This window comes from Bombina bombina, chromosome 5 (genome assembly GCF_027579735.1).
Source record: "Bombina bombina isolate aBomBom1 chromosome 5, aBomBom1.pri, whole genome shotgun sequence".
Lineage (NCBI taxonomy): Eukaryota > Metazoa > Chordata > Amphibia > Anura > Bombinatoridae > Bombina > Bombina bombina.
Genome location: NC_069503.1, coordinates 876922657 through 876940051, shown reverse-complemented (window position 1 = coordinate 876940051; position 17395 = coordinate 876922657). Strand labels below are relative to the sequence as shown.

Here is a 17395-nt window from a genome sequence, read left to right as displayed (position 1 = left end):
GAATTTCTAATTATACATAATAATGTATATCACATTTCAATAATAAATATATATGTATGCTGAACATAAATGTAATATTTCATGTCCATTCAAATACCTCTATATCAACTATAATATGTATTCCTTTTTCTGATTGTGATACCTAAATATCTAATTATGAACTAAGTATGACTAATGTATGTAAGCTACTAATATTCGACATTCTTCCTGTGATTCTTAACTAGCATGCATTGGTAAACCAACCTGGATAATGCATGGTCTTTGAAAGTCAATTCAGGGGTAAACAGTTGATCTTCAATAGGTGTCTTATTCATCATTTCATAAATAGAGGACTGAAATACCAATCTAAAAATTAGAAAATCATCTAAGTGTCTGATTGTGATACCTAAATATATAATTATGAACTAATTATGACTAATGTATGTAAGCTACTAATATTCGACATTCTTCCTGTGATTCTTAACTAGCATGCATTGGTAAACAAACCTGGATAATGCATGGTCTTTGAAAGTCAATTCAGGGGTAAACAGTTGATCTTCAATAGGTGTCTTATTCATCATTTCATAAATAGAGGACTGAAATACCAATCTAAAAATTAGAAAATCATCTAAGTGTCTGATTGTGATACCTAAATATCTAATTATGAACTAATTATGACTAATGTATGTAAGCTACTAATATTCGACATTCTTCCTGTGATTCTTAACTAGCATGCATTGGTAAACAAACCTGGATAATGCATGGTCTTTGAAAGTCAATTCAGGGGTAAACAGTTGATCTTCAACAGGTCTCTTATTCATCATTTCATAAATAGAGGACTGAAATACCAATCTAAAAATTAGAAAATCATCTAAGTGTCTCCAATAGGATGCCTCCACAGCCTTATTCTATCAAATAGTTGGCACTTACCATGTGAACATGTCTTTGTATGGTTTTCAAGGTCAGCAGATTTGAAAGATAATGCCAGACATGATCCCATTGGTATTCTTCAATTTCAATCTTGTCTTTTTCCACTGTCAGTCTGGGAATTCTTCACTGTCATTCTTCAAATTCTTCCCTTTCAGTCTTTACATGAAGTCATCTCCCTAATGTCATAAATTGTTGTTATAAAATTACTAATACAAGTGTGTGAATCAGTTCTGTACCCCTCTCCCACCCCCCATTTCTGAATCAATTTCTGTCACTAGCTTACTAAGCGTGTGTAGCATCTTGTGTTATGTTCTATGAAGTGTGAAGATGAGTCATATTGAGCAGAACTAACCTCTAATGTGTGACATTGAACCATAGTCATGCTAGAGGATAGTTATGCTAGAGGATCCCTTGCTGAGTATTTACATTTTAAGTAATGTGTAAACTAAATACTATATTCGAAAATGTATGCCATATGATGTATTTGTGTACAAGTCATGCCAGCAACAGTCCATACATTTATACTTACCAGCTGATGTCCTCTTTAAAAACCAGGTGGCAAAGACTCGCTACAGGACCCAATGACCAGAGCATCACCTATATTAATAAATGAAACACATTTTTAGCATTTGATGAACAATCCTAACATGTTTGCACAATTCTCGACTTGTCATTTCCCTAGAGTTCACATCTATTGACAATACTCCAGTCTAACTTCTATTATTTACCATCTAAAGTGGCGGTTGATGATGTCTGCTCTGACATTGAGCCCCTCGTCCCGGAATGGCCCCTCTAGAACAGGATCATCCTCCTCATCTCTGAGGAGGTTTCGGTGCGCCTGGACGCCCTGCAGCATCCCAGCCCGCTGTGCAATATTATGCAGGACACTACAGGCTATAACGATCTTAGCCACCTTCTTTGGGTTGTACTGGAGGGCTCCTCCCGACCTGTCCAGGCACCTGAACCTCATCTTCAGGAGCCCGAACATTCGTTCAACCACCGCCCTGGTTCTCTTATGAGCCCTATTGTAGCGCTCCTCAGACACATCAGTCGGGCTACGTAAGGGGGTAATAAGCCAAGGCCGGCTCATGTACCCAGAATCACCTATAAATGATGAACAGAACATAATTCAAAATGAAACCTCTAAATAGTATTTTGAGTCCAATAAAAGTTTGTGTACACGATAATCCACTAACAAATGTTTTATTTTTACAAGAATAATCTAGTTCAATATTATTCTCTATCTTCCCATTTCAGCCAAGACATGCTACATATGCGTATTTCTCCTAAACCAAACCTTGTGTAAAATAAAAACTAAATGGTTACATTGCATTCTCTGAGCATTTAAGGTAAGACATGCTACATATCTGCATTGAACTAAAAGTAGACATTAGTGGAAAGAGACAATGACATGGTTAAATTGCATTAGCTAATATCTTCCCATTTCAGCTAAGACATGCTACATATGCATATTTCTCCTAAACCAAACCTTGTGTAAAATAAAAACTAAATGGTTGCATTGCATTCTCTGAGCATTTAAGGTAAGACATGCTACATATCTGCATTGAACTAAAAGTAGACATTAGCGGAAAGAGACAATGACATGGTTAAATTGCATTAGCTAATATCTTCCCATTTCAGCTAAGACATGCTACATATGCGTATTTCTCCTAAACCAAACCTTGTGTAAAATAAAAACTAAATGGTTACATTGCATTCTCTGAGCATTTAAGGTAAGACATGCTACATATCTGCATTGAACTAAAACTAGACATTAGCGGAAAGAGACAATGACAAGGTTAATTGCATTAGCTAATATCTTCCCATTTCAGCTAAGACATGCTACATATGCGTATTTCTCCTAAACCAGACCTTGTGTAAAATGCAAACTAAATGGTTACATTGCATTCTCTATCTGAGCATTTAAGGTAAGACATGCTACATATCTGCATTGAACTAAAACTAGACATTTGCGGAAATAAAAATAAATGGTTAAATTGCATCCTATAGCTGAACATTACGCTAACATTTTAAAACTACAGTGGCAATTGTCAAACTAATTAACCATGTTGTGCACAAATACTCACCAACGAGATAACCAGGGGGCATTTGTCTTTCCTCAAATGGTCTCCACATGGACGACTGAGCGTGGATGCGGACATCATGACAAGATCCTCCAAAATTCGCACACACATGCATAATCCTCATCTGTGCGTCACAAACATACTGCACGTTGAGGCTATGAAAATGTTTGCGATTTCTGAAGGGCAAGTCATCAATTGGAGCACGCAGCGCAATGTGGGTACAATCTATGGCTCCCAAGACATTGGGCAATTCAGCAATAGCAAAGAATTCCCGCTTCAGGCGCCTCCAATCACCATCATTTTGTGGGAATCCTATGTATTGCTTACTGATACGTACCATGGCGTCCAGAAAGTTATCAAACACCACAGAGAATGTACCTTGAGCCAGGCCATGCATGTACATTTCTCCGGATTGAAAACTCCCAGAGGCCAGGACGTATAGACAACTTAGCATCTTACTCATGGCGGGAACAGCAGTCCTTATTCTTATACGTGGCTCCAAATGAGGTTTAAGAAGATCGTAAAGGCCAATGAGCTGTTCGCGATTGAGCCAATACTTATCATAAACCTCAAAGTCGCTCATGTTTTCCAAGGTGGGTCTCACCCTGTAGACACGAGGACCTCGAACCAGACGACCCCTTCGTCTCAGCCTGAGCCGCCGAGGCTGCCTGATTCGACCAACAGCTAGTTCGCCAATAGCAGCACCAGCAGCGTCTACCATGTCATCGTCATCCATCTTTCAAAACAGCGTAACAAGGTATGCACTTGATCTGATGTGGATCACAAGTGATGCATTGGCCATGTTGTTTGGGGGATTTATAGTACAATTAGTCCAATGGTATTGAGTTTGTAATGATTGCTGATTGTATTCACTTGTTTGTATGTGAGCGGCGCGAATGCTTTCACAGTGGGCGTTTTTTTGTTGTTTGCTGAAATGTTGTTTTCCAACAATGAATCTCAATGTGAAAGTGTACAATATCACACATACAGTGCATGTTTGTAATGTTTGATCATATGCGTAATCAATATTTCTTAAACGCGATCTTATAGTAACAAGCACACGTCCAGGCTAACATGAATGAAAGTGCATAGTTGTGTATAATGTGCATCGAATGTGATCGATCAATGTTGCTGCAACATTGTTTGAAAACGATAAAGTAACATCTGCCATCTGTAGTATTGTATATATAAGTGATTGCCGAGCTGTCAATATTGTATTGTATGCGTCCCTTTAAAATCGCAATAATAATTCAGAACTTCCCGTCTTCCATCTGTAGTATTGTATATATAAGTGATTGCCGAGCTGTCAATATTGTACGCGTCCCTTTAAAATCGCAATAATAATTCAGAACTTCCCGTCTGCCATCTGTAGTATTGTATATATAAGTGATTGCCGAGCTGTCAATATTGTATGCGTCCCATTAAAATGGCACTAATACTGAAGAACTTCCGGCTGTCATCTGTAGTATTGTATATATAAGTGATTGCCGAGCTGTCAATATTGTATGCGTCCCATTCAAATATCAATAATACTGAATAACTTCCGGCTGTCATCTGTAGTATTGTGTAGTATTGTGTATATAAGTGATTTCCGAGCTGTCAATATTGTATGCGTCCCATTCAAATCTCAATAATACTGAATAACTTCCGGCTGTCATCTGTAGTATTGTATATATAAGTGATTGCCGAGCTGTCAATATTGTACGCGTCCCATTCAAATCTCAATAATACTGAATAACTTCCGGCTGTCATCTGTAGTATTGTATATATAAGTGATTGCCGAGATGTCAATATTTATTAATTGTCCCATTCAAATCTCCCTAATAATGCTGTTCCAAACTGTTATTTACGTATATGCTGTATTGTAGTATTGAGTGTTAAAGTTCAGAAAGGGGCGGTACAGTCGTGAATCTGTAATGTGTATGGTTGAATCTTCTAATGACGTCATCATATTATTAACCTGCCTATGTAGTTCTGAAATCCTCATTGTGTTGTTGTATTTGACTACATTGTTATTGTGTGCTGAATAAAATATAAATGTGTGCTTTGTGGTTGCGTGATGGGTGATGCGTGTTATGTACATCTACGTATATATTGTGATTGTGTCCCACATATGCTGACTTCTATATAGCGGTCTGGCATTGTTGTTACTTCCCATAAAGTGACATCTGTAATCTGGTGTAATGATGTTCTTCTTGTACGTAATTCCTAATGGTTTATTGTGATGGAATCATGATGTTAAAAGTACAGTAAAATCCATCTGTTCTGTTTTGTGATTCCTAGAGAGAATGTAATGTGTTTTTCCCCCATCATTTGAATGCACATGTATGAGTGAATGCTAAAAGTAATGTATGTGCATCCATGACTGATCATGTGTTAAGCCTATGTAGATATGCTGTTGCTGCAAGCATATGAGTTGAATAAATGAAATGCAATAATAAAGGTAAATGAGAGGTGTTTCCCATTGTGTACTGTTTGTGAATCCTGAAATGTTTAAATTATTTTTTTGTCCGTTTATTTATTTATTTATTTTTTAAAAAGTTTGTTACTAGTGATGTTGATTTGTAGTTGATGTAATGTAAAAGTATGAAACAATTTAATGCTGTTGTGAATATTCAATAAGTACAATCCATAAGTCCACCATAGGGAAATAGTCATTTCTTGATCTATTTATCATAGCTGGGTCTAACGCAGAAAAGCATGTATTTTTTTCCTATTTCTAGCGCTGGTATTTGGAGTTTTTTTGTCTACGCTATTTGCGTGTGTTAGGGAAATCTGTGTTTCGCGTGCACGAGCACGTCTTCCCCATAGAAGTCAATGGAGGCTCCAAATTTTGTTAATTTTTTTTTCAAAGACTGGTTTTCCTCGTAAAGTGAGTGACGTCATGAGCTTGTGTGAAAAAGTAATTAAATTGTGTTAATTTTGTAATAAATAACTTTTTTGTGTATGTAATGTGGTGTATATTGTTTGTATGCATCGATGAATGTATGTTTGTGATAATCTTATTAGTTAGATGTAGCTATATGAGGGTCTTTTCCCGTGTGTCAATGTAAGTCAATGGCAAAATGGATTTGTGTTGTTTTTTTTCTAACACCCGAGATCTCGCAACTTTGATCCTTTGTATTTTGATGAAAAAATATTAAATCTTAAAAATAAATATAGTGTAGTGTTTGTATGAGTGTAAGTGTACTTTGTGTAATATTTGTTTTGTGATTCGTGGATGTTTATTTTGTCGGTATATGTTAACTACTGGGTTTGAGCTGTCGGTAGAGATTTGTGCGTTGGGTGATTTTTGAGTGTCGGTAACTGAACTCTAAATACCGGAGTCCGTAAAAAACAAGCGTTAGGAGCCTCTAACGCTGGTTTTGACGGCTACCGCCAAACTCTAAATCTAGGCCTAAGTTTGTAAGATAGTTTTATGCTTATCCCAGGCATTCATGTAGTCCCCAACTGTGTTTGTCATTGCCATCATAAATGGAAGTTTATTTCATGAATCAACTCCCCTTTCTTTGTATAAGTGGTTCCGCAAATTAATCTTGAATCTGTTACTCTTCAACTTGAGAACATGATTCCTTGCTGTGTTCTTGCTCTTTTTCTGAGACATATATACAGTCTCAGCTTTATTAAGTCACTTAGTATACTTGAAAGTTTATATCACATCACCTCTTTCCCTTCTCTGCTCTAAGCTATACATTTTAAGGTAATTGACCCTTCTATTGCAGTTTTTATTTTTTAGACCATGTGCTATTTTTGTAGATCTCCTTATTTTTCATACTACAGCCAAAACATGCAATTCAACTGTTCAGGTCATCCCGTATTCATTCTCATTTGTGCATTTACTTTGTGCTCACTGCAATCCATCTGACAGTTTAACTTACAATAGGTTATTGACATCGCCTGCAAAACAAAAGGAGCAATCACATAGAAAGGGTGCTATCTCACTATTAATGTGAACGTATTACAATATGTTTATATCATTTGCAAAAATATGAATTCTAACTATTAAAAATAAAACTTGCATCTATTGTTCCTTGTATGGGGCAGTAAAGTCAAAATTAAATGTTCATGATTAAGAAAATGTATGCAATTTTCTTCCAAAATGGAAAGAGTCCACAGCTGCATTCATTACTTTTAGGAAATAAGAACCTGGCCACCAGGTGGCTGCAAAGGCACCCCAGCCAAAGGCTTAAATACTCCTCCCACTTCCCTCATCCCCCAGTCATTCTTTGCCTTTCGTCCCAGGAGGTTGGCAGAGAAGTGTCAGAAGTTTGTTTTGTCTCTTATAGAGGGTAGTACTCTTCGACATGGGACGGGAGCTTTAAGTAATCCTATCAGTCTCTCAGTGAGGGCCTGGATGAAAGTTAGAGTCCAGAGATGCAGGGATAGTCTCTCTGCGAAACCATTCAGACTCATATTAACAGCTCCACAAGCAATCAGCTTTGTCGAACTTCGTTTCGCTACCTGCTTTCTTCTCTCAAGTCCATGGCGGATGCGCTGCTACTATTCGTCACACTTGAAGGGCTGTGTTCCTGTTCCACGGCGTAGATTCTGGTAAGATCATTTCATTTTACTTAATCAGAATGTACTGTAACTTATTTGTTTCCCGTAACGAACTATCTTGCAGGACTTAAGTAAATATAGGGCCTCAGTGAGGCTCTCTTGGAATCGAGGGTTAATATCTCCCAAGGGGGGATTATTGAACAGGGGGATTTTTAATCATGTTTGTTATGTGTTTCAATCTGCTTAAGTGTAGTGTTAACTGGGTTCTTGGCTTAAAACATAAAGGTCTTTGGAAGTGACACAACCTTATGGTTGGGCATGCTTTTTTGGACTTTACGGTTCACCTTGTGACTGGACGTGTTTACGTTCCGGTCTACCATTTCCACATTCCTAACCATGTGGCGACTGAAAAATTAGAGTCTGCTAGTGTCTGGTTCTAGGAGGTGGTGAGTGCCCCAGCCATTGTGGGTGTCAGGTGCCGTTGAAGTTTTTTCTTTAGTCCATTATTATTATATTCTCTATCTAGTTATGAAGGATTCTGATGCTGAGACTGTTCAAATTTCAGATTCAGATTCTTCAACTTGTGAAGAATGCGAATTGGCCCTGTTGAGACAGGTCAATCAGTTATGTTCGATATGCTGTATTAGAGCTCCCTGTTCCTCGGGCTGGGGGAATCAGGGGTCTGCTGAGCTATCCACCTCTGGGGGTTCTGTCCTCCGAGAGGCGAGTTCTCTACAGCTTTCTACTACTACACACGTGGGTAACCCAGATTATGTTTATCCCTCCTTACAGGGCGGCTTGTTCCCCCTGGAGGTTGCAGCTCGTTTTCACTTTCACATATTTTTGGCAATTATGCATCTGCAAAGTCCAGGCGTTTATTTGAGTTTGTGCTCGTGTCCGATCTTCCCGGGTCTACCGGCCTTGGGTGGGCCTATACAGTTCCCGGCGGATGTAGCTGTCCCTGAGTGTTGTGCCTTTCGTTACAGAATAGTGCGTCTGCACGTTTTACTCACACGTTTTTGAGTTATTAGAGGATCCTATCCTTAATGGATACGGGAACCCGCAGTATTCTACTTCGAATGGCTCACCTCATTAGACATGATTGGATGTCATTTCCATGTTGTCTGCTTATTGAGATCTTTCCCAGTTTTTTTGTTGGAAGATAAGGGTTCTGTTTGGCTGGCCCTGCGGGTGTGCCTGTTTTCTTCCTGGGCGTTAACCTACGGGTTGCCTTATATTTTCTTTTATCCGGTTAGGATGTCTTTTAATTTCGATTATGTGTTTCCTTTGGGAACTTCTGGGATTGATTCTCTATGGTTGCTTCTTCGAAAGTTTGTTAAGGGACACATTAGTCCTATGTTTGTCTGTTTTACCTTCCCCTCTGAGGGAGGATTTAGGCAACTTGACAGTTATGACCCCAGCTGCGGCTGGTCCTGCTGGAATTTAGATCTTCTGTCCTGTGGCTTTTTCATACAGGTGGCGCCTGCTCGCATTATTATTTGTGTGTTTTCTTGTTTTTCTTTACAAGTTCAGTTAAGCACTCTAAAAGGAAGGATTGTGTCAGTCCTTATTCATCCTTCAATCTGGTTGACCGGGTCAGTGGAGTTCCGCTGCGTCACACTCTTTGCTCCGATTTCCTCAGGGCCTAGAGTTTCTTTCCTCTCTTGGTAAGATTGGGGGCTTAGCGCCTCCTTACTGCTGGTTGGGGCGGTTTGGCCTTCGAATGCTCTGTCCTTGGACTTGTTCCTGCTGTGGTTCTCTTCTTGAGACCTTTCGGACTTTGTCCGTTCCTCGGGTTGCTTGAGGGGACCTTGTTCCCTTCGGGAGTTGGTTCCCTTGTAGGGACATGGGCAGTGTGGTCTCCTTGAGCCCTGCTTAGGGTTTCTTCCTCGGAACAGGGGGATGCTCTGCATCCTTTCATCTTCTCTGATTATTGGGGGTGATGTGGAGACTAACCTTTGCTCAAGTGACTTTGACCTCGAGGTATCCCTTTTTTGTTCTTGTCGTCTTTTAGCTGTTTCCGCCTAGAACTCTAGTGACCTTGTTTTGGTTTTTGCTTCCTTAGCTCCTTGGAACGTTGGACTCTGGCAAGGGGTGGTCTCGTCTTTTGGTCGGGACTTGCAAGTTTTCTCGTTGTCCATTTTACTTTGGACATTGTTTGGTTATCTCCCGGGGGTCTGGTTTTTATATCAGATGGGGAATTTCAGTTTCCGGGTTCTTGTTTTTTCTGGTTCTTACGGTGGCTGAGGTTCTCACTCAGCGTTTCCTTTGTGGATCCCATTGCGGGTTGTACCGGACTGTTAAGATCTAGAGCTGGTCTGAGTTTCCCCAGTTCCAGGAAACTCGGGCTGTGTCCTTTGGTTGGGCTAGTTTAACTGGTTCAGTTGACCAGGTTTTTCTTGGTACCGATGCCCCTTGGGCTTGCCTTTCGCCTATTGGTCGGTGTCCCTTGGTCGGCTTGCTGAAATAGTGTAATGGTTTTTCTGCTCTGCAAGCAAAGGGTTCACTGTGGAACCACTGCAGCTATGGCACCTTGTCTGTGTGCTAGCAAGTTCAAATCTTCAGGGGTTTCCTTACAGGTCAGGGCATGGGAGATGTTCTCTCGGTTCAGCTTATAGCTGTGTCCTGGGGGTAGGTGCTCTGTCCTTCTGGACCTTTTTCCAGCCCCCTTTGTCTTGGGGGGGGGGGAGTTATATCCTTCTTTCGGAAGTGTGGTCCCTATCTTAGGGCTTCTCCTTTCTTCAGGAGATTGGGACAGACGGGTTAACTTATTTAGGTGAGTGGTACGCTCTCTGGGTTGTTCTGTCCATCTGGAGAGTTGCTGGCTCTGCCTTGAGTCTATGTTGGGCCTTTAGCTTGATCTCTAGGTCAACGGCCTTGTCAACGGTCCCCATGTGGTGTTTCGGGTTGGCATCCGAGCACTGTTGTAATGGCTGTGCCATTTTATCACTTGTTTTTTTGAGCTGGGGTTTTTCTGGTCCCCTGGTTTCAGACCTGCCAATGCTTGGGCTGGCCCGACTGGAAGTAGGTCCTGAGATCCGTTCTTTTCGGATCTTGGGGGCGCTTTGGTCCTCGTTGAGGTTCTGGGCTCTCCTTTTATTCTCGAGACCTATGTGTAAGTCTGGCGGTTTCGTTTGCCTAGAGTGTGCCTTATGTAGTGGAGGTTTAGCCGCATGTAGCATGTTTTTCTTTTGTGTCATCGTGAGGATGGCTGCATGTTCTTGACTCAGGTGTTTACCTTCGTCTGGGTCTGCTACATATACTTTTGCCTGAATACTTTAGTGTTCTGAGTTCAGATGATGTTTGGTCTCCGTTTTCAGTTGTTCCTAGGCGCTGGTTGACTTGCTGCCTGGCAAGTGAAGGGTTGCTCTTTGAAACCAGCTGCAGCTGTTAGTGCCTTGATCGTGTGCTAGCTAGTTGTTCCAATCCTTTGCAGATTGTTTTCTTTGTTCTGCTATCTGTTTCTAAACCTTGTGGTTTCTATTTGGATTGGGCGTTGCCTCCCCTTGTTTTCAGGACGCCTTTTATGGCGTTTGTGGTAATCTTTCGGTTTCCATTTTGTTCTTCCTTGCCTTATTCCTTTTGAAATTGCGGCTGGGGTTCTCTTCACTAGTAAAGGGTGTGTGGTTGGGGACTGACTATTGGGTGACGGTGTCTTCCAGAGGACTGTTGGCTCAGTTGAGTCTGATGATGCAGTCTCTAGCTAGGCTTCCGGGCTATCTGTCCTTGGGGCCTTTCCCTTTCTGTTTTCTCGGCCTCAACGAAGCAGGGTTTTTTTTTGTTGGGTAGTGGTTTTTAGGCCTGGTGCCCTCAGAATGGGCCTCCTATTGTACCCTCCCGTTTTGGCATTCAGTGTCCCCTATAGCTTGGGTATTGTTTTCCCAAAAGTAATGAATGCAGCTGTGGACTCTTTCCATTTAGGAAGAAAAACATAAATTATGCTTACCTGATCCTTTTCTTTTCTTCCAATAGAAAGAGTCCACAGCTCCCCACCCATCTTTTTGTTAAAAAATATTTTTATGTGGGGCATCTTTGTTTTTTTATTCTTCTGGCACCTTTTCACCCTTATATTTCTTCTACTGTTCCTTGTTCCTCTGCAAAATTACTGGGGGATGAGAGAAGTGGGAGGAGTATTTAAGCCTTTTGCTGGGGTATCTTTGCCTCCTCCTGTTGGCCAGGTTTTTATTTCCCAAAAGTAATGAATGCAGCTGTGGACTCTTTCCATTGGAAGAAAAGAAAATGATCAGGTAAGCATACTTTATGTTTTTAAACAACTTTCAAATTTACTTAAATTATCAAATTTGCTTTGGTCTCTTGGTACTCTTTGTAAATCTCGGTAGGCTGATAGGAGATTTAGAGCGTTCATTTGGCTTTAGCATTCTATGGCAGCAAAATTTGTATGGATAATATTGCTATAAACATTATTGCAACCACTGCACATTCCTGTAGCTCACCTAGGATTACTCTTTAACAAAAATAACTAACCAACATTGATATTAGTAAGTTGTAAAATTTAAAAAAATGTCATGCTCTACCCAATCCATTTAAGTTTAATTTAGATTGTTATCAATTTTTAAGTGTTAAACAATTTCTTGGCAAATAGTTATCCCCTGTTACTTTGTTATTCATCGCTCACTGAAATCGACAGGATATAATGATAGATATTACTAAGCAGGCAGAACTTAATTTATTGTACAATGTAGTTAGTACATGTTTTGGAATTGTTTTTTTTTCCAATATAACAACTTCTGCTAAAGTAATATGGGTCTCAATTTTTTGTTTAAGGATGGAATTGTGGATCCTGTTGACAGCACTCTTCGTGACTTCTCTGGACAGTGTATTCGAGAATTTCTGAAGTGGTCCATAAAGCAGACAACCCCGCAACAACAAGAGAAGAGTCCTGTGAACACACTATCACTATTCAAACGGCTTTATAGCCTGGCTCTCCATCCTAATGCTTTTAAAAGACTGGGCTCTGCACTTGCGTTTAACAGCATCTATAGAGAATTTAGGTGGGCACTAAAATAAAAGCAATGTTATGCTATTGTAAATACTATAATATTGGTTAGACTATGAATACATTTTCTAATGAATGAATCAAGGAAATTATTTTGATCCATATGAAGTTATAAAGATGGTTCTAATTCAGTTAATAATTTGTTAAGTAGTTCTTCCCAACTACTTTTTTTAGACTGTATATAATTTTACTGTTTTTATTTCCAAATATAGTCTGGATGGAAACCTGCTGTTGAAATTATGATTTAGCTAAAAACATAAAATTGACTATAAAAAATTAGTTATTGTAAGATTATACCTAAGAATCCTTATGTGCCGTGTTTTCCAAGACCTTAATTGAGTTAAAAATGCTGAACTCTTTAGCAACAGAAATATTTAAATTTGTCTTTTTTTGTTTCTAGAGAAGAGACTGCTTTGGTTGACAATTTTGTGTTTGAAGTTTTGGTTGTGTACATGGAAAGTTTGGCACTTTCTCATGCAGATGAAAAATCCTTAGGTGAGTGGTATATTTCAGACTCTATAAAACTAAAATCTTGTTTTACACAAATTATTGTTCAATTGATATAACTTTTTGTTATGTATTGCATTGTGGATTAAAACTGTTGGCGTGCTTTAGAGTCTTTATATTGGTGGGAACTCAAATATACCCCACAATTCTACAATTCATGGTATAACTTAAACATTTGCACATTTTATTTATACTAAAAATTCTGTTAAATAAATGCTAGTAGTAGATTGATTAACGTGTATTTGTTTTAGTACATTTCTGTAAAAAATAAATAAATATATTTTTCACATTTTAACAGCTAAGGGTTGACTATGTTAAATTTACTGTCTATGTGAAACCATAACCTTTTTCATTCAGTTATATATATTCTTTTGTAATTGTATCAATACATCTAGAAAATATATATTTCAGAAAAATATATAGAGTTGAGGTATGTCTTACATTATTGGGGTTATTATATTTAGGGCTAGGAATAAATACCAATCAATTAACTGGGTTGGTGACTGGAACCAGTGATACAGGAGAAGGTTTACAGACACACAGAGGTGAAACAGGAGAGTAGTCCGTAAGTAAGCCAAGTGTCAGTATCAGGAAACTGTGTGTCACAGCAGAAGGAGAAATCAAGTTGTTTAACCAAAATACAGTTTCAAGGGTCTTTAGGATGTATAAGAAATAAGTATATAGCGCTTTGACTTAAAACACTTAAGCCTCCTCTAAATTAACCTCCTCCAGGTTAAAACAAAATAGAAGATGAACAATATATTAAAGGAGGTGCTAAAAAAAGCTCTAAGTGCTAAAAACTAAGAGATGAAGGGAACTATAGCATTGGTTATAATGTGTTTAATTTAGTATGAACTAATTACAATTTATGAAGCAATAGGTCACTACTGTGGTAACTTTGTAGAAAATCTCAGATTATACCAACATTTAAAAAGAGATAGAGATGGGATTATATATATAAAAAGGGGTTTTACTGATTAAACATCATAAAAAGCATATACATATAGATAAAAATACATATAATATTAAAAACAATAATTAAGCATATTGTGCACTAGGGTGATTAAGAGACCCAAAAGATGTATATACAAATATGGGTTTGAAAAATATTGACATATTGCAATCTTAAATCAAGATGTATAATGAGAGAGCCCAGATTAATAACTGAGAAAAAACGCAAATAATGCGTATATTGCAGTTCTTAGTATACGTATAGATCATGAAGGGTTAATATGATGACATCTGTTCATTCAAATAATGATCTGTAAAATGGTAGTCTTTGTATAAAAAGTAACAATCTATAAATATTGTATACAAAGTATCCCTTTTGAAGCAGAAATATAATAGCAAAAAATGACAGACCTTATATGAAAGGATAACGTTCTTTCCAAAATATCCTTTTGTTCCGGCAAAATACTAGGTGAAATAGTAGTGGTCAGCCACTATTTAACTCTAAGTTATTCCGCACTGGGGAGAGTGTTAGAGCACAATATAACAGTGTGAAGACAGTTCAGATCAATCCGTACCTTTAGGTGAGTGTCTGTTAAGCCTGCTATGCAGGTAATCTCACCCTTCTCTGTATGCGGCTGGTTTCTGAGTGGTTTCCGTTGTCAGTGCTTCTGCTGATGATGGTAGCTGATACCGGTTTCTTCAAACTTGCGCAAGTTACCGTAGGGGACCGGTTAACTCCTCCTGCACTTAGATGTATGCAGGGGGCGATCAGATCTCCGGACTTATTGCTTGACACTCACAGATGGTAAGTTTTCACCTCGTTAAGATAGGAACAAGGAGGTAAATCTCTCTCAGTGGATACTCCTTACACAGCTTCTACGCGTTTCACCCTAATTGCGGGCTTTTTCAGAGAATGTTGGTATAAACTGAGATTTTCTACAAAGTTACCACAATAGTGACCTATTGCTTCATAAATTGTAATTAGTTCATACTAAATTAAACACATTAAAACCAATGCTATAGTTCCCTTCATCACTTAGTTTTTAGCACTTAGAGCTTTTTTAGCGCCTCCTTTAATATATTGTTCTTCTTCAAGGGTCTTTAGCCAAGTGATCAGTTCACAGGTAGCAGCAGAGATAAGGGTCAAACAGGTAACATAAGGCAGGAACTTTGTCTAGATCAAAACCATGACAGTAGGCCAGAAACAGGATTGCTTTAGCTTTCATATTAGATGACCTTTAACACTTCCCATTCAGACTTGGCGCCAAAGACACTGTAAGGGTCACATTAGATACGGAATATACAAAAAGTGTCCTTAATCCTGTTAAGTATATCACAGTCCCTACTGCGCCTCAGGACCTTACACTGTCGCAGAAAATTCTAATACCAGACCCAAACTCTCTAAGGCTGAAATTTGCAGATAAACACAGAACCGTGGACAGCTCAAAACTAATATTGCCATATTAGTATGCATTAGTTGATATACTTGTTTATAAATTACCTCATAAAATTAATAAATGTGAAGAATATAATAACATCTGTTTTTTCCTAAATCAAAATAAGCTTTAAAATCATCTAAAGAGGGTTCAGGTAAATACAAATAAAAATAGCTTCTATTTGATGGTAGGTTAGGTGCACAGTAGTTGAAGGACTTAATTTCATGGAGGGAACAACTTAGTATAATAGGAACGAGGAGGCATGTTTTTATTCAGGTATTTATTCAGGTATTTGTGTAATGTTTTTCAGGTACAATTCAGCAGTGCAATGATGTCATAAATCATCTGAAACGCATTATCCAGAAATCAGCCTCTCTTAACAAGAAAGTTGCACGCCGCATTCCAAGGTTATAAAAACTAAATCTATGCACATACACTTTGAAAATAATCTGTTTCTATCTTTTCGAAATATTTGTTTGACATAATGCATAGTAAATACAATAGATTATTCTATGTTTCAGGTTAAAAAATAGCATTTCTTTTTAAAGACACAATGAGTCCACGGATCATCATCCTTACTTGTGGGATATTCACCTCCTGGTCAGCAGGAGGAGGCAAAGAGCACCACAGAGCTGTTAAATAGCTCCTCCCTTCCCTCCCACCCCAGTCATTCTTTTTGCCTACGTTAGTGATAGGAAGAGGTAAAGTGAGGTGTTAGTATAGATTTTTCAATCAAGAGTTTATTATTTTTAAAGTAGTGCAAGATTGTGCTGCTTTGTTCTAGGGTGTAGCCGTAGTCCATATCAGTCTCTTCTGTAGAGCTCTTGGTGGCTTTAGCGCAATGGGAACTGGTGGGACATAATTCTCACTGTGCCTCCCATACTTTTCTGCTTCCCTTATCCTGATGGCCTAAGCAAGTACTAACTCAGGCCTTATCATTTTCCACAGGGCTATAGGAGGGAGAGGACCTCTTAAACCTGTTGAGCTGTCCTGCTGTCGGACAGCATTAAGGTAAGTGCAGACTTTTATTCTGGGGAATAACTACAAAGACTCAGATGAAAGTGGGCTCTGCATTTATACCTTTAATATATTTAAGGCAAATGGAGCCTTTGACATGGGACTTCAGGCTCTCTATGTATGGAGGGTGCTTTTTCTATGGCAGTTTATGTACAGGCACTGGGGCTGGGAGTACAGTTTGTCACTATCGTTTTATTTTATTGAAAGTAAAGCCGGTCGGGCTGTGTAGATGTTAACGCCCACGATGGGCGGGCCAGGATTTCGCACACTTCACTCTTCCTTAGAGGATTACTCTGCACAGTTTCATCTAGGCTGGCATCCGGAGACGTTACGGTTTAGCTGTGGGGCTAATCGGCTCTCAGACTTGCAGGACAGTGACGTCTTATCATCGCTCTAGAACCGCATGGTTTTTCAGGCTGAATAAGCAAACGGTTGTTAGCGCTCCAGAGTCTTTTTCTTCTGCACCGATGGGACATTGCAGTGAGACCAGGCGGCAGGTAAGCGCCTCAGCAGAGCTGCTGAGGCGTAGAGGTGTCTGATTGTTGGTTAAAAAACTTTTTTATTTATCTAAAAGTGATACGTTTTTATTTTAAGCAGGAAAATCGTTTGCATTTAGAATTTAAAGGCACGGTATCCTGTTATACATTCAGGATTTCTAAGTACTCTGTTTAAAATTTGGCTTTTATTTTACAACTCTGTTGTTTTTCTCACATGCAGTTAAAAGTTCAGTTTTAAAATTTAAAGGGCCAGTAACAATTTTTTTGTATTAAAAATTTTACTTTCTTTTTGCTCATTACATTATTGTCTGTTCTCTAAGATGGATTTAGAAGCTGTGCAAAATGTTACTTGCGCCATGTGTTTGGATGCCAATGTGGGACCACCAGTTCCTTTTTGTCCCTCATGTATTGAGAGGGCTTTAAGCTATAGAGAAAAAAAAATTTCATGAACAGAATTTTTCAAAGGCGGATGCTTCT

At 38.8% G+C, this 17395-nt stretch overlaps 1 protein-coding gene across 1 annotated transcript in view; it reads left to right on the top strand.

Moving 5' to 3' along the window:
- The window catches only part of PRKDC (protein kinase, DNA-activated, catalytic subunit), a 2064551-nt gene that overhangs the window by 762178 nt on the left and 1284978 nt on the right, over window positions 1-17395 (top strand). Inside the window, 3 exon segments of the mRNA XM_053715028.1 lie at window positions 12279-12505; window positions 12911-13005; window positions 15715-15811. Coding sequence (XP_053571003.1) covers window positions 12279-12505; window positions 12911-13005; window positions 15715-15811 — 419 coding nt within the window.